Below are 27430 nucleotides of genomic sequence, written 5' to 3'. Positions count from 1 at the left end.
CCTTCGATCGAGTCTGTCCTGTGACGACCCCTCCTGAAATCAGCCCCCGACTCCCACGTAAGCTGGAACCATCAATTTGCAGTCAGGGCCCGGTACATCCAGCCATATAGTTATTCCCGTCCAGGCTTAAGTTAAATCTCTAGAGGCTCTCCCAAGCGACTCCCCAAACCACACTGCCTCATACCATTTAGCCGTGAATCACTCTTAGCTTACTTGAGCTATTTTGTCTTTCATTACTATCACTTTGTTTTGTTTGGTTTTCTGGTTTCATTTTCTATTGTTTATCATTGAATGTAGTCCAAAAGTAGTTTGATATTTCGCCAATAAATTCCCTTTTCTGAAGCATCCTTGGTGCGAGCGTTTCTCTCCCTTGCCCTGGTCTGTAGACTTCAAATAAATCCGGGTTTCTTCAATTAGGACTTATTTTATTTTAACTAAACCAGACATACCAAAAACAGAACTGTTATGACAGTCGGAACTGAATATCTAAGACTTTCTAAAAATTCCCCTGAGGACCTCAAACATGGACCCACAGCACCCCAAGGTGCGAAAACATGAAGTACCACATCACCACCGTAAGGACTGTTGCCCACAAAGGACCCCAGGAACACTCATTGATATGCATGTTTGACTATCAACACTATCCAATCTTCAAGAGATGGTGCTTGTATTTGTGTACCCAGTGACTTAAAGTGTGTATTCTCCTTTATTTTACCAGACGTTAGGAATGTGTAGGATAACTGTCTGAAAGTTACTAAAATAACCATTTAAGTAGTGATTTTAGAACACTAAGTATGCACCTAGAGTTTCTTTTCATGTATTATATCTATCCCTCTATCTCACTATCCTCTTTTACTTGATTTTACTTGTTTATTCTTTGAAGTGATGATTTTACTGTGTTAAATCCCCTGCCATGGAAAGACATCCTAAAGGGTTACCTGTAAGACTATTTCTACCTTTATAATAGTTGTTTCAGGTAATGTGGAGGAAAACTGTAGGCTGATGCACAAATGTTAGGATTTGTCAGTGTGGTTTAGGTGCTTAATTCAATGATCTGAAACTGTGGGTTTAATCTAACTAAGCCTTTCAAGTCTAGAGGGAACAAAGGGGGAAGTCCCTGTGAAGGCGCTTGCAGAGAAACCACGCCTGGGTGAAGTCCCACCAAGACTCCAGGGCCAGCGAAGGAACGCCCCGCGTGCAAACTCCAGCCAATCCTCAAGCGACCCATCTCAGAGGAGCTGCAGTCCTGTCTCTCGACTTCAGAGTAAGGCTGGCTATCTTTCATTTGTGCAGTCAAGGTTCGACGCTATTTCATTTGATAAGAATTCCCCTTTTAGATATATGCTAGTTAGGTTAAGTGGCCCTATAGATCCTTTGTCCGTAAGGACCGAGTCTCTTCCCAAGGAGTGACCTCCACCACTTCTGCCTACCACTTTACACTGTGAAATAAGTTACATTGCCTGAGCCATTCCCTTGTTTTTATTTCTTTCCCCCTTGTTTTTATTTCTTTCCTTTTGTCTATTAACCAAGTTATCCAGTCGTAGTGTCATATCTAGCCAATAAAGTTACTTTGATAAAAGCATCCTCGGCACGAGTGTCTGTCTCTTCCTTGCATTGGTCTGTAGACTTTAAACAAAATCCAAGTTACGCTAACCTACTTTAGTTTAAGCAATACTAATCAGAGTCATAATCAGATTAAAATTGCAATAACCGTTACAAACGTATCTATTTTGTTATGTTTATTTATTTAGTTATTTATAATATTCAAATAGATTTCCCTCCTCTTAACTGTTTTAAACTTTTCTGCTCTTCACACACTGTAAAGGTTTATTGTTAAAATATTAGTAACTTAATGGCAACAATTATCCAAGAAAGCTGCTGTATTTCATACTATGGTAAAATTACTGTTAAACTTAATACTTTTTAGCATACTTTCAAACGAATTACAGTGCCCTTTAAAGTGCTATAAAACTAATTAGACCAATTTCTTTGAGCTGTAAATTACATTATATTTAATGATTTGGTAGAATTACCAAGAGTAAGCCTATATTATAAGGGAAAGCAGTATTTTCTTTTTTAATTTTACAAACATATCGTCGCTGTCCAAAGAAAACCATGTATCTCCATTTTTGTCCATTTTTATTTTTCTACAACATTTCAACACTCCAGCTGTCCTTTATGTCATGTGAAAATTTTATTGATTGTTGATTGATTGATGATTGGACAAATAGAAATGCTCAAAAATCACTTGGAATGAAACCTTTTTACATTAACTTACATTGAAAGGTAAGAGTGTTTTTGCCCTCTCCTGTAAACTGACCATTTTGGAGATACTTGTTTTTCTTTGGACAGGAACGATGTTAGCTCCTGTGGAGCAGAAAACATACATATCAAAGAACTTAACTGCAAAATAACAAATTATTGCAATAAAACAGTATTAATGTCTATATCTGTCAGTCATTTTTTAAATTTGTGTCATTACCTTTTAAAAAAAAAAGTTTGAAAAATAATTAACCTAGAGGTTGTTGAAATCTCTTTAAGCTCTTTAATTAGTGAATGCTCTTTAAAACACCATAATGGTTAAACAATGAAATAATGTTTTTTGATTACAATGTAAATGTAAAAAACAATCTACTATAATATCTATAACTATAAAATCTGTAAATTCATAGGTGAGCAAGGACTACATTAATAGATCACAATTCTGTATGATCAAATATATAATTATAAGTATTTAAAATATGTATAAAATGACCCAATAGAGATTATATCTAATTCAAAAGAGTTCTTATTTGGCAAAGTACTATTTACTGAATAATGTGTTTATAATAAATTTCAATTGAATTTTAAGCTTTGGAGTTGCCATATTTACTGTGACATTCCCAGCTGACAGAAAAGAATGGAGATCTTATTTGTGCATTACATGGAAAGATGTGGAAAGTCTGGGCTTGAAACATGCCCACTGAACACAATAAGCTTGTTTTAAGCCCAGACTTCCCTATTTAGCCTTGCAAATATTGTAGCAGCTTTTTCAATGCACTTGTTGATCTTGCTTTCAAGTGACAGGCTGTCTGAGATTGTTAAGCCCAGATACGCAAACTCATGGACAACATCCACTTTGTAGTTGAGAATCCTGATAGGAGGCTAAATGTCGATGTCTTGACCTATCACCTGTGTCTTCTTTTTCAAATTGATCAAGGCCAGACTCCTTGTGGGCAACTGCAAAATGCTGGGTGTGAGTGGCAGCTTTTCCAATGCACTTATTGATTTTGCATTCAAGTGACATTTTGTCTGAGAATATAAAGCACAGATATACAAACCCATGGGAAAAGTCCAGTTCATAGTCACAAATGCTGATAGATGGCTCAATGTCAATGACCTATCACCTGTGTCATCTTCAAGCCAAACTTCTTGTAAGTATTTACAAAGTGTGTCATGAGCAGCTGCAGTGCCTGCTGAGTATAAATGGGGACAGCTACATTGTTGGGATAAAAGGAAATCTCTGAGGCATTTCATCAGCACCTTGGTCTCTGCTCTTGTCTTGTCTGCTCTTCTCTAGTCTTTAAAATTTGAAGAGATTCTAATCTTATGTGAAGAAAGATGGCCTCTGTGGCAGTTCCACACACAATTTGAGCAGAACTGCAAAACCGGTGCCAAACTTTCTTGTTGCCAGGACACATCTCTGCCTTACCCTGCTGAGAATGTTGAAGGGCTTGGATGTGGAGCTGCTGTACACAATGCTTCCACTTTGTGTCTTCATGGAATGACCTGATGATACTAAGCAGAATTTGGGGGCAGCCAATCTTAGCCAGGATCTCAAAGAGGTATTTTCTGATCATCAGGTTAAACGGCTTGGTCAGTTCAATGAAGACAATGTATGCTGATTTATTCTGCTGCCTCCACTTTTCTTGCGCTTCTCTAAAGGAGAAAACCATATCTGAACTGTTCAGCTCTGACATTCAGGGTACACTCTTTCTGCAAGAACTTGGAGCCTCTTCAGGGCAACATATGCAAATAGCTTCCCCACAGTGTTGAGAAGGGAGATTACAGTTGTTACAGTCATTCTTTGTCAGTCTTGTTCTCGTAGTTGGTGACAATATTGGTATCCATCATGTCTTGTGGTATGCTGTCTCCTCTCTAACACTGAAGGAGGATTCCATGCTACTCTGGATTGAGGGTACTCTTGGCACATTTGAGGAGTTCAATGGGAATGTTATCTTTTCCTGGGTCTTTTTTTTTACTCAAAGGTGGGCTTAGCATCAAGTTTGGACACTGTGGCAGCCTCAAGTATGTTAAAAGTTTTCTGTGTCCCCTGTCTCTCTGGCATCAAACTCTGAATAATGTTCTACCTAACATTCCATCTAGTTAGTTTGGTCCTTTATAACTTCACCTGTGGATGACTTTAGTGGGGCAGTGTTGCTTTGTGATGGACAGATGGCCAGCTTGATCTCATTGTGCATCCCTCAGGTGTTACCAGTGTTCAAATCCTCCTGGATCTTGGAGCAGAGTTGGGGCCAGTAATCACTGACACACTGCCTGGGAGCCCACTGCATGAGGCTCTGAGCAGACTGGAGTACTTGCAAGTTCTTCTCACTGGGAGAGAACCTCTTCTTTCCAGTCAAGGGACATCAGTGGGCTTCGAACCAGTGCACTTCCTACGAAAGGTGGACATTGCAGTATGGTGTCCCATAGGAACTGATGTCAGTGTCGGGTAGGCAAGGCAAACTTTGGGGTCTTGCGAGTGTCACTCACATCTTACATCATGGTCCTTACATTCCAAGAGCCTGGCTTGAGGGCTGGACATTTTCATTTTTCTTTTGTTCTGTCTGGTGTAGACACACAGTGTCATTTCTGGTGTTTTCCAGAGCGAGGTTGATAACAACTCCAAAACTGAGGGACTCCGCAAGGCAAAGAAGGTTTAAAATCAGAGATTTCCTTCTCTTAGGTGGGCTGCATTCTCAAGCTAATGAGTCCCATCTGCCCACTCTAACGGTACAAGGTTAAAGCTGCTTTTCAAGGTTTCAAGGCATTTTCATATCTATTTGGAAAATGTGTGCATACTTTCCTTTAAGGGCCAATATATTTTCACACCAATGACAGATATGGGTCATGAATATAAACCTTCAAGGTAGAATGATCGAACAGGAATCATTATGAAGCAATAAAGCATATAATGTGAATATAGCTTCATGTTAAAAAAACAGTGCCAATCACCAATTCCCTACAAAAAGTAGGAACAAAAGAGAAAAAGAAGAGAAATTTGGTAAAGTTAAGTCAAGTTAGTTACAATTTTGGCAAACAGTCATTCCTGGTTTACATATGCAATTTTAAATTATTTTTGCAGTTTTTAAAAAGGCATCCAGTTTTCTTGCCATCTGTATTATGAAATTATACACTGCCATAATCTTGATACAGATGTAAAAATAAAGGTAAAAACCTGAATCTAGCATGACATATTGACCTCTGAGCCATTTAAGCTTAGGAAATGTAAGCTTTGAATAGCTGATAGATGTGGGATTGTAAGGTAATGGCAGCAAAATTATAAGCGCATGTGAAATCCCACAACATGTTGGCAGGATTCCTTGTGTTCTTTGACATATTTGATACATTTTGATATTATCTCTATGGACTGACAACACACATTACAGTGTACATCATTACTGTGTACATCACTTCAATTTTGAGGGCAAGACTAAAATGTTCTGTTTCACCAGTTGGCAGTTACCCAATATAAAATGCTGAGGCTTGAGTATGAGACGCAATGTCCTGGACATTTGCAAGATGATATGCTTTACAGAAGGACAAGCCCTCACATATTCAATAAAAATATAAAGTAAAACTGCAACACTGTTATTCTGCTAGAAACTACTGAGTTGATGAATACCATTAGCTAAGTCGGTTTCCTGTTGAAAAAGCTGATTAAAGAAATGCTGTATGGTAAAACTAGATTTAGTTAAGCTATTTACATCCACTTTTTATCAGAGCTATTTTTTAACTGTCAGTTAATATTGTTGTATTCAGATGTACAGTAAGGAATTAATACTATTTTTAGATACACAGTAAAGTATTTACGCAGTAATGTGTGAAAACAATGAAACACTGTAGAAAATAGATTAATAATACTGTAGAAACAACACAAATAATTTATTGTGTATAAATGGCACCACTTCTATGCCAAAAATAAACTTGGATTTAAGTTGCAATTAGATTTGTTTTTCCTCAGGCGACTTCAACCATATCTAGCCTATTAGCATGTATGCATTGATAGCTGGAAGACAGCTTCACAACACACATTTTTCCGTATGTACTACGCTTGTGTTGATGACATTATGTAAATAATGATTTTTCATCATGTTCTACATATGTGGCCTGGTTATTTGTAATAGTGAGACAATTGGAATATTGACCATCCCACCTTTAAAAGATCAGGCTAACATACCTGTAGTTTCCTCTGTAAGTACCAGATGATGTCTTGAAAGGAGGTGGATTGAAAGGAAATGTATGTGTATTATCAGATTTTTGTTGTATTTAATAAGTACTTGGCTAAAAGATGAGTTTGTGGCACATATCAATATGAGGAATGTTATGATGTTACTTGATGTTTACTTGGTCCCGTACAGCAGTGACTGCACTAGATTAAAACATTCGTTGATTTATTTGTTGGTTTAAACAACTGTATGAAAATTGAAACATCAAGAATTATTTTTTTACTATTTAAGTTACATTTCATGTATGTATATCAATGTGTTAATGCACCAGAAATGGGTATTTAGTATGTATTTTCCAAGTATTTACTAACTTTTGCAATTGTAACACGTTATTCTGATGATAATTGCAGAAATGATTGCGATGATGTATATTTTTTACAGTGTGTTATATTAAGGTGTTCCAAAATAATTCCAAAATTCCTACCAGAGCAGGTGATTGAGAGCTGTTCTCTGGAGCTGCAGTTGACTGCTTGTGCTCTGCTGCAGTTCCCCAGATGAGCTTCACTCCCAGAACAATTGAAACCCGTCACACACATGTGACTGTGTTCAGGACTGGATGGAGAGGAGCTGAAGAAGCTGAACACAGAGCCACAGCCCAGCTGTCTGCAGACCACAGAGGCCTCAGACTCACTCCAGGAGTCCAGCAGAACTCTCCTCCAGTCCTGCATGAAGTATACCTCCACCTCCCCCTCACACTCCATCCCTCCAGACAACCGCACTCGCCCCTCATGAAACACCAGAGAGGAACCTGAAGGGAACATTTACCACAAAATATAATTGATTTTTGCTGACTTTGTGAGGCTTTGTTGACAGTACTTTACATTTTGTTTACAACATAAGAAGTTTAGATAATTGTAAATGAAACATACTGTTCTTTTGGAGAGCACCGGCTCACATTCAAAGTTCAGTTATGGATGTATGGTGAGGAGATAATACTGAATTTCCACTTGCCATCAGTGGTGATTTTAGGACTGTATAAATGGGTTGGCCATTGGGTGGCCATAGCAAGTGAACAAAAATTACAACATTGACATTACAAGAGTGGGTAAATCAAAAGAAGCACATTTTATCAAGTTCTACTATATTCCTTTTCATTTTCCAAACTGCCCCTCTTAAGAGAAAGAGTGCCATAATTGCTATATCTCGAACAAAGCAGGTACATTTTAAAACAAAATATTATTATATCGTGATGAAACTGGAAAAGAACATGTTTTTATAATGGTAGTCCATAATGATGAGAGATAGTGAGAGCTACATTTTTGATGAGATTCCTGGAATGATCGTGAAAGAGACTGTGATTAAGTGAGTACACTCAAAAAGCAATGTCTTAAAAATAACACACTCATGTTACCTGTTTTACATTTTTTGTGTCATATTGTTTTCTGATTTAAGACTTTCTGTGTTAAAAGTGACACGCAATGTGTTTTCCGTAACTGAGCACAGGAATATTTTGACATATTTAATCTTATGGTAACCCAAAATGTGTTGGCTCCAGCTGAACACACTGATGTGTCTAGTTAGAGACGTAATGTGTTTTTTAACTGTTTATCTGTTTTTGTTAAGTCCTGCATTTGCATTGATGCTGTCAGCATTTTGGAGATAAATGAGTGGAGGACCATTATATAGGTTTAAGGATAGGAACTGTATGAACTTTTGTTTGAAAGTAGCTGAGCAAACCAGATACTATTAAATAAAATACCGTTGCTAGTGATCCAACTACGAGCATGGGTCAATCATCAAACAGCTCATGCTAGAAGTCAACAGCATATTAAAGTTATGTTGGCAATTATTGCTCACAAATGTAAAACACAAATTATTTGGTAACACGATATGGTTCCCTAAAACCTAATAACTATGCATGAACAAATCATGAACAAATATAATAACAGTCTGAAACCAATAATGCATTATGTTTCATCACTAATGAACGAGCATGAGAAGGAATTACTTAGATAGATACTTTATCTATCTACTTTTTAAAGTACTCTATTTATCTATCTATTTTTATCTATCTACTTGTTCCCATAGTTAACAGATAAAGTACTTTAATAGGGTGGCCAGATTACTAAAATTAAAATTAACTAATATAGTAGTAACTGGGAACAGATTATAAACGACCATATTAACTACTCATGGAACAAATCATTAACAAACATGGTAAATATTAAGAAAATTATTGCTACTTTCCCCGTAACTACTGACAAAGTATTCATAACACATTATTCCTGTTAATTACTCATGCTTTCACAATGATCGTTAATGAATTTACATGTAATCACTGTTGGGAGGACTACCGCTTTACTAAGGAGCACAAATACTGCTAGCTAATGATGAAGTATTAGTAATATCATGCAATTACTGTTAATGACTAAAGAAAATATGCTGAGTTATCAGTGATTTTTTGTTCTCCAGTTGATATTACTGTTTTGATTTAGTAATTTAGATGACAGAAGGATTAAAACCACAGCAGACATAAATCATCCAAGAAACAATAATTTGCACATTTCCTCATTCACCGATTTTTCTGAATCAGTGAATGAGGTAAAACATCATAAATTCAACATTTTATTGTGTACATTCCTGTATGAAACATGTACATTTGTACATTATCAAATTCCAGTTATTGATTTGTTTATAACTATTAATGATCAGTTAATGGTATAAATCCTGTATACATAATCTTTTATAAATGCATTTATAAGGTGTTATATGGCATATATAATTTCTGAGAATTGCTAGTCTAAGCTTGTATAATTGCTTACAAGCAGTTATAGTTATATGCATAACACAAGAATATACACCGATCAGACATAACATTATGACCCTTGTTTCTATGCTTATTGTCCATTTTATCCGCTCCACTTACTATATAGGTGCACTTTGTAGTTCTACAGTTACAGACTGTAGTCCATCTGTTTCTCTGCATACTTTGTTAGCCCCCTTTTACCCTGTTCTTCAGTGGTCAGGACTCCCATGGACCCTCACAGAGCAGGTACTATTTGGGTGGTGGATCATTCTCAGCAGTGCAGTAACACTGACGTGGTGGTGGTGTGTCAGTGTGTGTTGTGCTGGTACGAGTGGATCAGACACAGCAGTGCTGCTGGAGTTTTTAAACACTGTGTCCACTCACTGTCCACTCTATTAGATATTCTTACCTTGTCAGTCCACCTTGTAGATGTAAAGTCAGAGACAACAGCTCATCTGCTGCTGCACAGTTTGTGTGGGTCATCCTCTAGTCCTTCATCAGTGGTCACAGGATGCTGCCCACAGGACGCTGTTGGCTGGATATTTATGGTTGGTGGACTATTCTCAGCACAGCAGTCACACTGAGGTGTTTAAAAACTCCAGCAGCACTGCTGTGTCTGATCCACTCAGACCAGCACAACACACACTAACACACCACCACCACGTCAGTGTTACTGCAGTGCTGAGAATGATCCACCACCCAAATAGTACCTGCTCTGTGAGGGTCCATGGGAGTCCTGACCACTGAAGAACAGGGTAAAAGGGGGCTAACAAAGCAATGGCAGATAGAGCAGCTATATATACATCTGTTAGTGCGTAAGATAGACCCGTCAATGGCATTCTCTCTAAATATTGAAAACAGAAAGAGAATTGTTTTTATTTATTTTAAATTATCTTTGTAATACTAAACACACAGTTTCAAATTTTGTGTATTCTGCATTACCAGTTGGAATGCAATTATCTCACTTCACCAAAAACATGTAAAGAGTGTTTATAGTGCTCCATAAAGTGTAATGTACTGAAGTGAAAATTGTTTCACATTTAAAACAGCACATTTAAAAAAAGAAAAATTACTTCATTTATAACCTGTAATGGCCTTACATATAAAGCCCTATCAAGTGTTAGATTGTGTGCAGTGATTTTACAACCCCATTTCCAAAAAAGTTGGGATGCTGTGCAGAATGTAAATAAAAATAGGATGCAATGATGTGCAAATCATGTAAACCATATTTTTAAAGAACATACTACAAAGACAACATATCACATTTTGAAACTGAGAAATTTTGTTGTTTTTTGAAAAATATATGCCCATTTTGAATTTGATGCCAACAACACGTTTCAAAAAAGTTGGGACAGGGACATGTTTACCATTGTGTTTCATCACCTCTTCTTTTAACAACCTTCTGTAAGTGTTTGGGAACTGAGGAGACACTGCTGTAGTTTTGAAAGTGAAATGTTCTCTCATTCTTATTCAATATTGGATTTCAGCTGCTCAACATTTCGCGGGTCTCCTTTGTTGTATTTTTAATTTCGTAATTTGCCAAATGTTTCCAGTGGTGACAAGCCTGGACTGCAGGCAGGCCAGTTTAGCACCGGACTCTATTAATATGGAACAATGCTGTTGTAATACATGCAGAATGTGGTTTGACATTGTCTTGTTAAAATAATCAAGGCCTTCCCTGAAAAAGACGTTGTCAGGATGGCAGCATATGTTTCCAAACTTTGCCAAATGCCCCAACTTTAGCAATATACCCTTGCTTTATGAAGTGTTATGTATATAATTACAACTATTTAAGAGTAATAACACAAGCTTATGCCATGTCACAAAACACTTTATAAATGCATTTATAATGCATTATATATAGAAGTTTTAAAAGAGGTGTTACCACATATTCTATTATTCAAAAATGCATGAGCAGTCTTTGCAAGACTTTTATAAATGTGATTAATATGGTATGACACACTTGTCTTACCTACTTCTTATCTGTATAGGCTATATCCATACAATTCTTTTTTGTTTAATGTTATTTAGACTGTTTTATCAGTTTAAATAAACTAAATAAAAAAAAAAAACACAGCAATGGCCTCCTCCCTGGCTCTCAACTTGACCAATGTTGTGAACACAGCTTGAGCTGGATGAATACGGGCTCATGACTATGGTCTGGCCTCTTTCCAGGTGATTCATAGATTCAGACTGCAAGTGAGTTAGCTTAGTTAGGTTTTCCAACTAGAATTAACCACTTGTGCATATGTCTCTCTTTAAACTGCAGCACAAAGAGGCAGTGTGTCATTGTTATAGTTAGGACCAAAAGAACTAGATTACAACCTAGACAGCTTGGTTTTCCTTTGTTGATTTCGGTGGTTCTTGGACTTGCAACAATTTTCTATTGCTCAATTTATTTGGGAAAGAAAGTGCTTGTTTAAAACAGAAAGGTTTAGACTCCAAGAAAAATCTGGCATTAGACGCATTAATGTAATTTCAATAAACTGAATGCACCACTCAGAAAATTAGTTTAGGCACACATCTAACATGAGTCTCAATATGAATACTTTTTCTTGTATATTTATTAATGCAAAATTTGAACTGACATGAGTAACCAACTCTGAATGCACACCATAGTGTACATGATTCTAAGAGCTCACCACTGCAGATGACTCCAGCATCCTGTTTATGAGAACATGCAGTTCGACTCCATGATGAAATGGGACATTTTGACAGGTGTGTTTCGTTCCCCTGACAATCAAACACATCAGCCCAGATCTGGCCACTCCCCTCCCCAAACCAGTCTGACCCCAACACAGCCACAGCACTCCCACACTTCAGTTGACCACAGAGGACACTGGCAGCTTTCATATTCCAGCTTCCATCACACACTGTGCCCCACTCACTGAGGTACTGGAGCTCCACTCGACCAGAACAGTCCAAACCGTTCACCAGTCGAGCTCCAGTGTGACCTGAACACACAAAGAGTTTATTAAAACAGCAAGTAAACAGAAACACAGGCACAAGAACTGCTTTTGTATCATGAAGCATAAGGAATTAATATAAAATATTGGAAATCTCAAATATTATACTCAACCAGAACAAGTTAGTCCAACATCACTGTCATGAGTACAGTTGAGTTGGAATGAAGATGATGTTGGACAAAGGGAAATCTCAGATTCGTTGCCCCTACACTGGAGCTCCTCTGACCACACCTGACCCTCCCCTCTGCCAAAAGCAGCTGCTCCCAGCACCTCCACAGGAATCCCACAGCCCAGCTCTCGGCACACAACCTCTGCATCCTGCTGGTCAAAGTCAGCATCACACACTGTGGACCAGGTCTCTCCATGAAGCACCTCCACTCTCCCAGAGCATGAATGAGGACCATCAGTAAGTCTGGACTTTCTGTGACCTGTTGGGAATGTAATCAAATCTTTATTCAACATGCACAAAAATAAAAGGTTTACAAAAAGACTTGAGCAAAGAACTCAACATTTAGTGAGTTCCAGCTCACTGGTGCACCATAGCTAAAGGCAGTTTTACCCAGCTCAGCAAAAACTCGGGGAACCTCAAGTGAAATAAAATCATCTGGTTTTGTAATGTGTATCCTTTACAGTGAGCATGGAGGTAATATACTCTGGCATCTGACCAACAAGAGCCTTATAGATAAACAGTAGCCAGTGTGTTTCCCTTCTTACAGAAAGAGAGGATTATCCCACTCTCTCATATAACATGCAGTGATGAGTCCTGTATGGATCTCCCATAATGAATCTCAGAGCAGAGTGATAAAGAGGGTCCAGAGCTTTCAGAGTGCTCGCTGAGGCATTTTTGTACAGCACATCACTGTAATCAAGAACAGACAGGACAGTTGCCTCCACAATGGTTTTCCTGCTGTGCATAGGAAAACAAGATTTGTGTCTATAAAAGAATCTGAGCTTCTGCCTCAGTTTATTTGAAAGTTTACTGAGTTTTAAAATCAAGTTTCTCATCAAGCCAGATGCCGATGTACTTATACTAATTTACTTTTCAATAATGAATCCATGTATAGTTAAAACATTTAAAATGTTATTTTCAATATTTTCAATATGAGCAGTCTGGAAAACAGCATAAACTTTGTCTGCATTTAGGGCTAATTTGTGGCTTTGGAGTGCGACTTGTAGGGTGTCAAAGGAGCACTGCAGTTTTTCAATGGCTACCCTTGCTAAATTTGCAGTACACTTTAAAGTGTATGTGTAGTACTTTACAGTCTTTCACTGTGAAATCAATATCATTAATATAAATTGAAATTAACACCGGGCCTAAAACTGAACCCTGAGGAACCCCTTTAGTGACTGGAAGAAGACTAGAATCACGCTTCCCAGGGCAACATGCTGTCGTCTACCAGAAAGGTAGTTCTGAAACCATTTAATACCATTGTGGTCAAAGCCGATGCTGTGTAATCTTTCTAGCAGCAGTGGATGATCAACAGTATCAAAACCTTTGGATAAATCAACATAGAGAGCAGGTGAGGTAGGACAGAAGATAAGGGCTTATTTTTCACTGAGTTAACAGCCTTCCAAAATTTGACTGGGAGCCAAAAAATAAGATTCAAATAGTAGTCTGATTTAGCTTTCCTAATCAGAGGGATTCCTCCCCTGTCTGTCTAGCAAGTTTCCAGGCATTATTTCTTGCCTTAAGGAGCAACGATATTTCATTAGAGAACCAGGGGCTTGATCTATCCTTAATTCTGTAGTTTTTAAAAGGTGCATGTTTGTTGACTACAGAGAGAAAGGTTGTACTGAAGTGCCTAAGTGCTGTATCAACATTCTGAAGTTCAGAACTGTAGTGAATATTACTAAGTGCAAAATCATGTAAAAGGCCTGCTCATTAAAATATTAAACATTTCTCCTGATCACCATTCTAGAACCACACTTTTTAATTCGAGTGCTCCTGATGCACATAATTGGGCAATGGTCACTAAAACCTAGATCAAAGACTCCTGATGCTGTAATTGTATCACTCCTATTAGTTAAAATTAGATCAATCAAGGTTGACTTGGAGTGATCCTTTAAGTTTGGCCTGGTTGGATCAGTGATCAGTTGTGAGAGATTAAGATCATCACACAGTTCTTTCAGGTGGTCAGATGCACTGCTTTGCCAGTTTAAGTTAAAACCACCATGATGATGCTTCTGAGTTACAGTACTTGGCTAACAGCTCTGCAATACAATGGCATATGAAGGTCTTCCCCTATTACATTGCCTGAGGTGTTTTCTCACACAGTTATTTTCAGAGCTAAAATTTCAAAGCAGTTTTTCACAGTGATGACATCAAGAACTGTTGTAGTAAAACATGACTTGACATACACTGCTACACCACCACCTCTTGAATCTCTGTCACATCTATGTTTACAAACTATAGTTATTCAAGGCCACTTCAGAGTCACTTGTATGCTTCCGTAGCCAAGATTCTGTAAGCGCCATGATATCCGGGTCAGTCTGTAAAATCAGAACCTTAAGTTGGTCTAGTCGTTCTTGCTGCAGGAGGCTTCTAATATTTAAATGATTTAAGCCTAGTCCACTTCTGTTTTTAAACATATCAGGGTTTATACCTGACGTTCAGATTCTGGGACCTGTGGAGCTGAATGTGATCTAAGAGGTGATGGTGAAGGCTTTATATAGATGAGATTATTTATGTTAACTGTAGGAGCATTTCTGCTACTGAGCATTTCTGCTACTATTCTTCCTTTGGGTGCTAATCACAAGAATGCTAAAACAGTCAATACTGGAGTCCAGTAGTCAGTTTGTAGTAAAAACAGAGTAAAAAATATTGTTCCCTAAAACATTTGAACCCAAGCTGCTTGGATGAATTCCATCTTTCCAGTAAAAGGATGAACAATTCCACAAGAGGTTAAAATTGTCTATAAAAGACATGCTGGTGGAGAGACAAGTTTTTTGCAACCAGCTGTGGAGGTTTAAAATGTGGCTAAACCACTGGGCCAGAGATAAAAAAAGTTCTGCCACAGTTTTTTAAAAAAGCGAACAACCATGTAAAGTCACGTTTTAGCAGCTCTGTGCTCTGATCTCTTATATCATTGCAGCCAACATGAATAATTACTTTCTGAATAAAATGATACTAATCAAGAAGGCTGGGGATCTGCTGTGTGATGTCAGAGACCTTGGCACCTGAGAGGGACTGCTGAATGGTGTTTATTTCTCACAATGAAGTCACCTACAACCAAGGTGGATGGAGGGCGAGTTGCTCTGTTAGAGTGGTCCTGTGGAGTGGAGGGGCAAGTCAGACGCGTAGTGAATCCCAGCACATGTGAGCGGCGGGGCACTGTGTGGGGGCACCTGAGAGAGGGTGACAAGCGAGGCTGCTGATCCACAATATCCAGTGAGGGCCACGTTCCTCCCTGCAGGGCGGAGAGGGAGCACTCCCTTGCTCCGGCAGTGGCGGAGGCCACACGGTGCTCGCAAAAATCTGGCGATGAGGCCTGCTGCTCAGTGTGGGGCCACGGAGGAGTATCCGTGTGAACAGGAGAAGAAGGAGAATCATCTTTCAACTCTTCCAGAATTGTGAATCTGTCGCTCAGTTACAGATTTCGAGGTAAGGGTTTGCGGGCAGAACACCTACCACCGCGCCGACCACCACAAACCACAGACCACGGCTCTGTTTGACACATATTTCCATCCACATTGAGGGAGTCCCATACAGTGCATTGGTGGATACTGGGTCGACCATTACGGTGACCCATCCTGAAGTGGTTCCTGTGCGGGTTGACAGTCCACCTATGTATTGTGACAGGTGAGTTAGTGCCAGTGAAGAGCAGGCCTGACCCTGACAGTCAGGGGACAGTTGAAAAATAATAAGTACCAAATAGATCTCGCACATGCCGCACTTCAAAGGGGGGCATGTAGTGATGACGAAGACATCTGAAACAGAGTGAGGGTCAAACATGGCCCCTGGCTGAAAAGGCTAATGGTGCTTTGAAGCAGTGGAGGGAAGCAAGGGGGGGACAAGAAGATACTGCGAAGAGCTGGCCTCAACAGCCCAGGGGAAAAGTACACTCTCCCAAAGATGATGAAAGAAAGCAGCAAGCTGTCTTGAAGCAGGGGTGTATTTCCCCAAATCCTGGGGGAGATCCCACAAAGACACATGGTGTTTGGCATGGATGGGTGTGAAGTTCCGTCGCCATATACAGGTAACCCAGAGAGAAAAGCGACCTGCAGCAGACTATAGGGCAATTGAAGTCATTTCTCCCACAGCGTCCTCACCCAATGCTGTTTCCAGCTCCCAAAATACCTCAGGGAGGGTGATGGCCAGCAGAATGCTTACCCTTTTACCCAAAAGAGCTCTTTCTGCCCCAGAAGCACAAAAATCAGAGACTCCGGCCCCACCTAACAAAGGAGAAAATAAAATGACAGCCATGAGGGTAATCTTGAAAAAGAAAATGTGGGTGAGTTGGACAACCAGCGGCAAGATATGCTGTGGCAGATTTTAGTGGAATTTCAGGATTGCTTTGCATTGGAGGAGGAGGAGTTGGGGCAGATTCACTTAGTACAGCACAACATTGACCCTGGGGAGGCCACATGAATATGGCAGCAGCCTTGACATCTTCCCCTGGGCCAACAGGAGGCTGCAGACCAAACCTTGGAAAAAAATGCAGCGCACAGGCATCAATGAGCCATAAGTGGTGCTTTGGTGTAGACTACAGGAAGTTCAATGAGGTCACAAAGGAAGATTCATAGCCCATTTGTCTTGTAGATGAATGTTTAGATCTAGTTGGGTCATCCAAGTTTTCATCCTTAGACCTAAGAAGCAGGTACTCGCAGGTCCCACTGTCCTCAGAGGCTAGACCCAAAATAGCATTCTGCACAGGCAGAGGGCTATGGCATTTCAAGGTTTTTTTTTTTCAGGCTCTGCAATGTGCCAGCAACAGGGTCCCACAACAAGAGTGTCTGGACTTCTTGGACAATGTACTAGAGCATGGAAGCTTATTTGTCTCTGCTGTAGCCACTTTGCACAAAGCACTGCACAGCATAGGTGGAGAAGGACTACATGTCCTACCTTTGTACCTGAGAGGCAGCTGAAGAACTTTTTAGGGCTAGCTTCTTATTACAGGAAGTTGAATAGAGGAGACTGGACTGAGTCAGTGACTTGGGAGAAGAAATGGCAGATAGTCATGCCTTGAGGCTGTAGGAGGAAGTTTTAAAAGCCATGCTTTTACTCTTCACTGTCTCCAGCAGAGTTTCTACTGAGACAGGATGTAGAGGAGTTTTGCAGAAGGTCTGACTTGTGTACTGCATGCAAAGGACCTCAAGGGCAGTCCCAAGGTCAGTTGCAGCAGTTTTCAGTGGGTGAGCCCATGCAGTGGGTTGGAGTCCACATAGTAGGGACATTTCCATGGACTGCTGGGGGAAATCAATTTGTGTTGCCTGCTATGGATTATTTCACCAAATGGCCAGTCTTCTGTGCTCTGCCAGACCAAGAGGCCAGGACCCTCATCAATACCTTGGTTGAGGGGATGTTCAGTAGGTCTAGGGTTCCTCAGTCCATCTATAGCTTTTGCCCCAGAACCAGCAGGCCCTAAGTAAACCTGGTGGCTCCAAGATTGCATAGACATAGCGCACACAGGAGCTGCATCAGACCACAGGGAGGTCATGCTGGGGAAGAGCTATCTCAGACCCTGGCAGCTGCACCAGAGCAGTCAGGTGCATCAGCCATCCTGGGTGGGGTGGCTGGTGGAGCACAGGGAACCCCTGCCGAGCTTGACTTCTTTTCCCAATGCTTCTCCTCAACTCCATTCAGTGCAGACTACTCCCTAGCCTGGGGGGTCCCCCACCCTTGCATGACCCAGAAGGAGGGGCAGCTTCCAGCTCAGTTTAAGGACTTTGTAATATTTAAACACTGTGTTTTTGGTTGATGGACTATTCTCAGTCCAGAAGTGACACTTTAAAAACTTCAGCACCACCCAAATAATACCTGCTTTCTGGTGGTCACTTAGACAAACCAGGTACTAGACAATAACTACAAATAATACTACTAGTCTAGTAATACTATTAGAGTAGTAGAATAATTCTACTGTTGTTTTTTCTGAGCACTTACTGTTCAGATCAATAGCTTTTCAAATAGAATTGTCTCAGGTGACTTTTGCACCGATTTTTTTACAGCTTGTTACATGTACAACAAAACCTCATATCTCAAAAAAGTAACTTTAGTGGAGAAGAAAAAATATCCTTAACTCAGTGTAAGCTGACAAGATAATATCTTTTACATCATTACTACATAATTTTCTATTGCTCCATTTATAATTAACTTTTGACAGCTTAAACAGCAACTGGCTTTTTTTTACTTATGTATCATGTAAGTAAGAAACATGGATATACAAGGTTTTGTTTTAACAGCAACAAAATCATTGTTCAGACAAAGATGGTAAAGCTTTGCTCTAAACAGCAGTACTTTATGTTAAGGCTGATTGCAGCATACCTGAACAGATGACTTCAATATCTGCTTCATGAGCACAGCCCCATCCCAGTTCACCCCATCCCAGTGATCCACAGTTTTTCACTGTAGACTCTGATCCACTGCACTCCACGTTACTCATCCAGATCGGTCCTGATCCTGGTACAGCAACATCAACACCCAGTGGTTCCCCACAGTCCAGCTGTTTACAAATCACCATAGCCGCTATTGTGTTCCAACCAAGAATGCACACTGTTCCCCACTGTTCTCTATGAAGAACCTCCATTCTCCCAGCACAGCGACTACCGCCATCTACCAATCTCACACTGTCTGTAAGAGACAGAGAGAGAGTGAGTTAAAGAGAGACAGAGAAATTAACAAAACAGAAATTGAAGATGATAGATGGTGAAACCAAATCAGAAATCACCATATACAACCTTTTATTTTTACAACAAAATGTTTTACATGTGTTAAAATGTTGGTAACACTTTATAATCACTATGGTGTAAAAGACATCTATTAGCTTTTCCTTCATAATTAACTAATAATGAACCACTTAAATATTTAAAATTATCCATTCTTTAGTAATATATAATCTTTACTTTATAAGACACATCTGAGCTATTACTATGTAATTAAGTAATAATAAGTGACAAACCAGGAATGTTGTTGTTTCTCACTAGTAAATCTTTTGGTAAAGTTTTGGTCCTCTTTTGCTTGTGACTGTAAAATGTATCTTCACAAGTTATCTATCTATCTATCTATCTATCTATCTATCTATCTATCTATCTATCTATCTATCTATCTATCTATCCATCCATCCATCCATCCATCCATCTATCTATTGATGTTTTGACCTATTATCTACACTTTATAATTAAGAAATAATGAAATAATCAGGGATTTAAGAGTTATTTATGGTGCCTGACACAACCCAGTGCACAGTACAGTGAAAAAAAGCATTACAAACTCATTAATATGCTGCAAACTCAGAAAACACTTTCATCAACATGACTACACCTGAACTGTTTTTCATAAATGTGTTGCAAATACAGAAGACACATGCACCTTCAAAAAGTTGCAAAATTTTAATAGTACTATTTCATTTAGAAATATTCTCTGGGTTTTGTTTATCCACTACTATGCCAGTGCTTATTATGTAAATTCAACATTTTATTAACACAATAGATGTCTTTTGTAAATGCATGGTATATTCAGTAATAATGAATGACATCTGAATTCCCAATTTATTTATAATTACCATTAATAACAGTATACATGTGTGCATATATAATCAAATTCACCTTATACACATGGGTTAACACATATAGACAATTTATAGATAACTAAAAATGAACTCTTAAAAACTACATTCCTTCATAATAATTAGGTTAAAATTAGTTCATAACTAGTGAATAACAACTCCCTGATTTCTTCTTGATTAGTTAATTATGCATTAATAGCTTACATATGTCTTAAACAATAATATACTCAGTATTTATAAAAAAAAACTGAATACCTGAGTAGTTCGTAATTAATTAATTATGAAGTAAAATTTGAATTATTATAGACAATTGTTATTATGCAGTCCTACCAAACAACCAAAGCAGAAAAACAGCACTTACCAGCACACACCAGACCCACATCATTGCCATGGGAGCAGTTGTGCTTGAGTGAGGATGATTTTGGACAGAAGTAAATCTGAGATTCGTTGCCTCTACACTGAAGCTCCTCTGACCACACCTGACCCTTCCCTCTACCAAAAGCAGCTGCTCCCAGCACCTCCACAGGAAGTCCACAGCCCAGCTCTCGACACACAACCTCTGCATCCTGCTGGTCAAAGTCAGCATCACACACTGTGGACCAGGTCTCTCCATGAAGCACCTCCACTCTCCCAGAGCAGTGAGAACCACCAACCAACCTGACTCCTGAAATATTGTCATGACCAAAATAAAGCTTATTCAAGAATCTTTGATGACTCACAAATGTTAATTTTATTATTTGTTTACTATTTGTATAGAAGGTGATCACTGCTGTTCTATTTAATATCTATAAAACTGTTGTGTTGACTGGAAATTAATGTAATAAACCAACACTTATTACCTAGTTTATCATGGATACTTCATATACCCTAGTCATTAACACACCTACTATGCAGTATTGCATCTTCCAGGTGATCTTGTTTTTTTGTGATTCTTACCAATGTTTTTGTTTTTATGACACCTATGCATGAACTGCTTTGTGAGTCCTAAGCCCCACATTCAGTTGGTGAGTAAAATAACCATAGACAGCATTTCAGTAACAAATAGTTACTGAATATTACAAATACAAATCAGTTGTGGTGATGTCACCAGGTATGTCGGATGCAGGTGTGCTAATAATAATAATAATAATAATAATAATAATAATAATAATAATAAGGATACTAAAATGTTTTTTTGTTATTTTGTTATTTTGTATATTATATTATGGAGCATAACTTAGAACTACCAGCAGATTTAAGGATCCAGACCCAAGTGAAACAGTAGCATCAGGGGATGTAAAAGCAAATATACTTGAGTTAGGAATGCAAACATTTATAAAGCAAACGTAAAATTTAAAAATGAATTCTCTCTCTAAAGGGTAACCAAGGCAAATTTTCTACAACTGGAGTGATGTGTTCAAGTCTTGCTTAAAATACGTGCAGCACAATTCTGAGCACATTCTCTGTATATTCCTATTTGGAAATCCAGACATGAGGGTATTACAGTGATCTAACCGTGAGGTATCAAATGCATGATCCAACGTCTCAGTATCACAGTGAGTCAGAGATGTCCTGAGCCTTGCAAATAATGTGAAAATGGTAAAATGACTTTTACAAACAGAAGTAATAGGGGAATCAAATGACAACCTAGGGTCCAATATAACCCTAAAATTCTTCACCTGGAGACAGTGACACTGAATGACTATTTACAGCAAAATTGTCAAATTCAGCCTGACAAATCTGGCCAGAAATATCTAAAGGAATCTTCTCATATTTTATACTATTCAATTGCAAAGGGAAAAAAATACCCATTTAACCAAGTATATCACCAGACACCTAGCTGTGTAAAATAAGGCATGTTGTGTTTGAAAATAAACTTGTGTTTCATGAGCAAAACAATTTAAAAAATAATATGCTTGTGAAAAATACTGCCCAGAGGAATCATATCAATGAAGAACAGGATTGCACCCATTACTGACCCCCTGGGGCCTGAACCCCTGGGAACTGAACCAGTCTAAAACAATACCTGAAGTCTCTATGGCCTGCATGCACTACAAAGTAATAGCATGGAAAACAGTATTAAGGGCTGAACTCAAATCAAGTAAAATGAGCAGGCTGGGAAAATCTGAATCAGATGCCAATAAAAGATCGTTAACGACTCAAACTGGTGCTGTTTCAGTACTGTGAAATGTACCATATCCAGACTGAACAACTTCATACAGCATATTACATTTCAAGTCTGTAACTGGTTTGCTACAACCTCCTGCAAAACTTTAGACAGAAAAAGTAAATTGGTGATTGGCCTATAGTTAGATAAAACAGAGAGGTCAAAATAATTTCTCTTTAGCCAAGGTTTCACTTTAGCTATTTTTAAAAGCGATGGTACCACAACTGTTGTCAAAGATCTATTAATAGTCCAGGTAACAAATGACCAAATCACTTACAAGTTATAAGATAAAAGGTAAAATGAATGCACAAATGTGCCAATGCTACCTCATGTGTTTAAAACAAAAAGCATTCTTTTTTTTTTCATTTGTTTTTTGGTGGTTTTTTAGTTGTTTACATATCCTTGTTCTAGTCTTGTGTCACAGAGATTTGTTCATATGTTTTCACACAACACTACAGTACACAAAGGGAAAAAAAAACAATAAACAAAAGAACAAAACAAAACATTATGATCCAACATACATTAAGATTTACATACACCCACTAGCACACTTCCACACCTATTCACTCACTCACAGACCTACACAGCAGCACCACATTACCGATATATGTTGCAAAATCCAACTTACTCATTTGTGATCACTAAACTTTATAACTTGGAATGTTACAATGCGGTATTGGCTCACACACAAAAAAATTCTGACTCTGCACTTACTAAATTAAAAGCAAATGTACGTTCAATACAACAGACTTATCTTTCCAAATCCATCCATCACAAAATAAGGTCACTACAGTTGTCACATTGTCTCTTCATTCCACCAAACACCAAACAAGGAGGTGTATCTATCCTGCTAAATAAAAATCTCATTTACACACAATACCACTATAATGTATTCAGAAGGACAATTTATTACAATAAACATTAACATCACAACAACAACACTCCTACAACCACTGCAAATATACATGGCCCTAACGCCGATGATCCATGCTTTTTTCACACATTTTTACATACCTCTCCAGCCTTTCTGACTCACCTATCATTATTGATGGTGATCTTCATACCATCCTTGACCCACATTAAGACAGAACATCTTGCTTACACAATACAAGAATGTGGCAATCTACAGAGAAAATTAAACAATTCATGACTGATTTTGGACTTGGCGATGGTTGACGTCTTAAAACCCATCTTCTAAAGAATTTTCCTTTTACTCACCAGTCCACTGCTCACACTCTTGCATTGACTTTTAATTGGCAATTCAATTATGCATAATATATCAAATATAAAGTATCACCTTATTAATACCAGTGACCATGCTCCTGTTTCGCTTACATGAAAATTAAAACATACACTTAAACCAAGCTTTAGATGGTGTTGTAACACATCCCTACAAAAGGACCAGGAATTTATAAACCATTTCAAAAGAGAGTGGGCATCTTTCCTAAAATTAAATGATTCTCCAGAAATTCCTGCTACATTATTATGGGAAACCAGGAAAGCAGAACTAAGAGGAAAAATAATATCCTACTGCTGTTACAAGAAAAAGAAAGACATGGAGCTTGAATCTAATTTAGAACAGACAAAAGAGGAATTAGAGAATAAAATGGTGGATAACCCCACAGTTGAAACCCATGACAAATAAAGTAAACACAAATTACCATACAATAAACTTACAAATTAGAAAACACAATTCTTGATACAACAATTCAGACATGAACATTTTCCATATAGCAACAAAACTGGAAAATTCTTAGCAAATATTATTAAACGCAATAAAGAAAAAAAAACAACAATCCAATTAAAGACTCAGCAGGAAAGATCAGACAGACATGTGAAGAGAACAATTTTACAGAAGAAGGCAAAATATAATTCAGTATAAGTTGATGTTGTAGGATCTAGGAGTTCTATGTGTTCTGTTTTTGCAGGTTTGGAATGTTTAAGTTAGGGTGCCCCTGGTCCAAAGGCCCCATAGGGAGTGAGCCTCCCTCTCCCTTCTTCTGTTAGTTCCAAATAGATGAGATCATTCTAAAAAGGACCATATGTTCTGTTCCCAAAAACAAGCACCCTATATAAGCAGCTGCATATATTGGTCTGGAGGGGGACACTTTAGAATTGGCACGGATCCTCTCTCAGGTACTTTATAGTGCTTGATATGATACTGTTTTACTTTGTAATAATAAAACATCTTATACAAGCAAGACGGTGTCAGCGGAGACTTCTTCATCATCTTCACATCATCGCTATTTAAATAAACAACAATAGATTATATATCAATGGAGCATCTTTCAACCTCAATCAAAAACAAATGCAATGAATTCAGTTTGACCTGATCAACATTCATTACCTTCCTACAACAATAACTTTCCAAACCCAATTAATTAATGTTGTCCATTCAAGAACAATAACCCCCCCAAAAGCTACCAATACTTAATAATAATCCAATTGCTAGACTCAGTTCTCTTCGTTATTCAAACATACACAACCACTCAACATAATTGCTAGCCTGCCCACAAACACCCCCCGCGTGCACACAACACACCCACACGCACTCTTCCTTCCTTCCTCTATGTCCTCCTTCTTGGAAGAAGACCTCATAGATTCATGAAATATGCATTATTAAAAGCAAAGTACTATAGGTCCTCTAAAGAGGAGGGGTGGTGTTAGGTTTAACAAAATAATACTACTATGACTAATAATAACAATAATAATAACAATAATAATAATAATAAGAAGAAGAAGAAGAAGAAGAAGAAGAAGAAGAAAAAGAAGAAGAAGAAGAAAAAGAAGAAGAAGCTAAAGGCCATAAACAGGATTAAAATTTCGACAAGTTTTTTGCCCTAAAGGAAGTTAGCTTGGGTCCAAGCATGGACACAGCAGGGTCTTATAAACCTTCTGCCCGATAGATTACACAATGCAGCAATAAAACACCCTGCCTGGAGAACACAGGATAACTCTTAACCAAAAACTCTCTAAGCAATTTCTAAAGTGCGTATCAACTCCACATTGCAATCACTCATCATGGTTCATTTCAAGAAAACTGGAGACACCAAAAATGAAATTGTTATGAAAATGTATAACAGAGTAAGCCCTTTTTGGATTTTAGTGATATTTTAGATATGGACCCATAGCACCACCAAGTGACGAGAACAGTCATAAAGCCATTTGCTTATGTTGAAAGAAAACTCGTATTTACATTGTCTGCATGATATTCAATATGATAAGCAATACTGTTAGTATGTTATTTACCTAAAAAATGTATATTTTCTATTATTTGATGCCAGGGATACGTAGTGTATCACTTTGATGATTTACCAATATAGCCATTTGATTGTAGTGGGTTTAGAATGCTAATAAGTATGTTACCTGCGTAGGTGGTTTTTCTTTTCATTTCTTTTCTTTTATTTGGTTTATTTCCCTTGGTTAACAACCCTATTGTGGTTGAATTTTATTCATAACAAACAATACCAAGAGATTACATACAATGTTTGCTTGTGTCTTTTAATGTGTGTTGCTTTTCAAGTAAAATGGGTTAAACTATCTGTTATGAAATACAAATGGATGTCCTATTTGTTTCTTCCCTTGGTTTTGAAAGTTTAAAGGAATAATCTAAACCATTTGGTATTAGAATTATTATATTTCCTTTTTTCCTTTTTAAGTTCTAATTAAAACAAAGCAACATAACTGGGGTTTTTAACCCCTTAAATGGCCAGGACCCATTTGCAGGCCAAAAGTATTATTACGCTGTTCCATAACTTAAGAATAGCTCAGTCAGTTTGCCCTGAACTCCCTGTAGTTACTGAATATATATAGGCCTCAGTATGCAATATGCCTGGGATTTTAAGGTGTTAATGTCCACCTAGATCATAACATGGACAATAGCGCCAAAGAAGTTTTTACACTACTTGAAACTTTTGGTCTCTCACAGCACATGCTAGAACGTATGCACACTCTAGGTCACACTCTGGTTCTGGTTATTTCTAAAAGTCTCAAAATGTATTCAGTCACAGTTAAGGACTTAGCCCTTTCTGATCATTTTGTGTCTTCTTTCACTTAGTGATCAACCCAGATTTTCACATATGCTCTGTTTCTTTTAAGAAAAAGGTACATAAACAAGAGTAATAGTGCACAGTTTATGGAGGCCATTGCTATGTCACCAACCTTGAGTGTGGATACAGGATGTACTTCTGGATAATTTTAACTTGAAAATTGCAAATGTCATGGATATTGTTGCACCAATAAAAGTCAAGCAAACTTTGAGCAAATAGAAAGCAGCATGGAGAAACGTGGTGATGGTAAAAGCTCTGAAAAGAGAATGAAGGAAAGCTGAATGTACATGGAGAACAATAAAACTTCAAATCCCCTATGACTTCTATAAACAAAGCCTTTGTAGTTTTACCTATGAGTTATGCAGGGCTATCATGTGCCTATGATTAAGTTCTATAATTTGCATTCTATTCTTACTGCATTTTACCCTTAATAGGCTAATTTTAATAACAATTTGGTACTTTGCTTTAACTCTCTTTTATGTTTTAATTCTACTTTTTCTACTTTGCACTTTTCTTTTAATGTTTTTTATTCGATGTTGTTTTTTTATTTATTCTTAAGCACTTGCCTTTATTTTTCTTTTTTGTTTCTTTTGATTTCATTTATGTAAAGCACATTGAATTGCCTTTGTGCATGAAATATGCTATATAAATAAACTTGCCTTACCATGCAAAGAGAGACAGAGTGATGCCAAAGGCCTGAGAGGGTTGCCGCTAGGAGTGTACTGTCTATGATATTTAGCTTTGCAAGCTTTCTATGTCTTTATAGAATGTGACACTCACATAGGCTGTGCATGACAACCACCAACCCTGACTTCTGCTGCTTGAGTGAGAGAACTAGCAAAGATAATGAGGAGGAGGTGACATGGAAAGAAAACAAAACACCACTGTTAAAGTCAGTGGTGACCTGCTGATGTGGAAAGCAAGAACACAAAGTAAAGCAATGCCAGGAGTTGTACTGGAAGTCACAGGGAATTTTCCTGTACCACACATGCAGCACTGGAGGATGAAGTAAGCCTGGGATCCACAATGGGGAGGACTATGCATATGCTATGCATAGAAAGGGTTGGAGATAGGGGAACACCCATACATTGTGGAAATAGACTTTCTGTACCAGTGGAGGCTGGACCTAGGCAAGAGTGTCCTCCACATAGGGAAAGTTTTGATCCCACCCTGTTGTGACTCTGCTAAATGGTGAATTTACAGAGTAGGTTAACAACATTCATGGCTGTCTCCTGACCTCAACAAGAGTCTGCTTAGCCATAGAACATTGTTGGCTGCAGAGAAAGCAAACCCAGCTACAATGGCACATTAAGT

The 27430-nt window shown here is 38.2% G+C and overlaps 1 protein-coding gene across 1 annotated transcript in view; it reads right to left on the bottom strand.

The window, feature by feature from the left end:
* Nucleotides 1–27430, bottom strand: part of LOC118803602 (deleted in malignant brain tumors 1 protein-like) — a gene marked incomplete at its 5' end in the record, with an annotated part of 41803 nt that overhangs the window by 4006 nt on the left and 10367 nt on the right. Inside the window, 6 exon segments of the mRNA XM_036564074.1 lie at nt 3523–3528; nt 6913–7236; nt 11877–12188; nt 12314–12621; nt 18678–18987; nt 20283–20426. Coding sequence (XP_036419967.1) covers nt 3523–3528; nt 6913–7236; nt 11877–12188; nt 12314–12621; nt 18678–18987; nt 20283–20426 — 1404 coding nt within the window.

The sequence above is a fragment of the Colossoma macropomum genome, unplaced genomic scaffold (genome assembly GCF_904425465.1).
Source record: "Colossoma macropomum unplaced genomic scaffold, Colossoma_macropomum, whole genome shotgun sequence".
Lineage (NCBI taxonomy): Eukaryota > Metazoa > Chordata > Actinopteri > Characiformes > Serrasalmidae > Colossoma > Colossoma macropomum.
The sequence above is the reverse complement of the archived record's forward strand: the minus strand, read 5'-3'. Positions and strand labels throughout refer to the sequence as shown.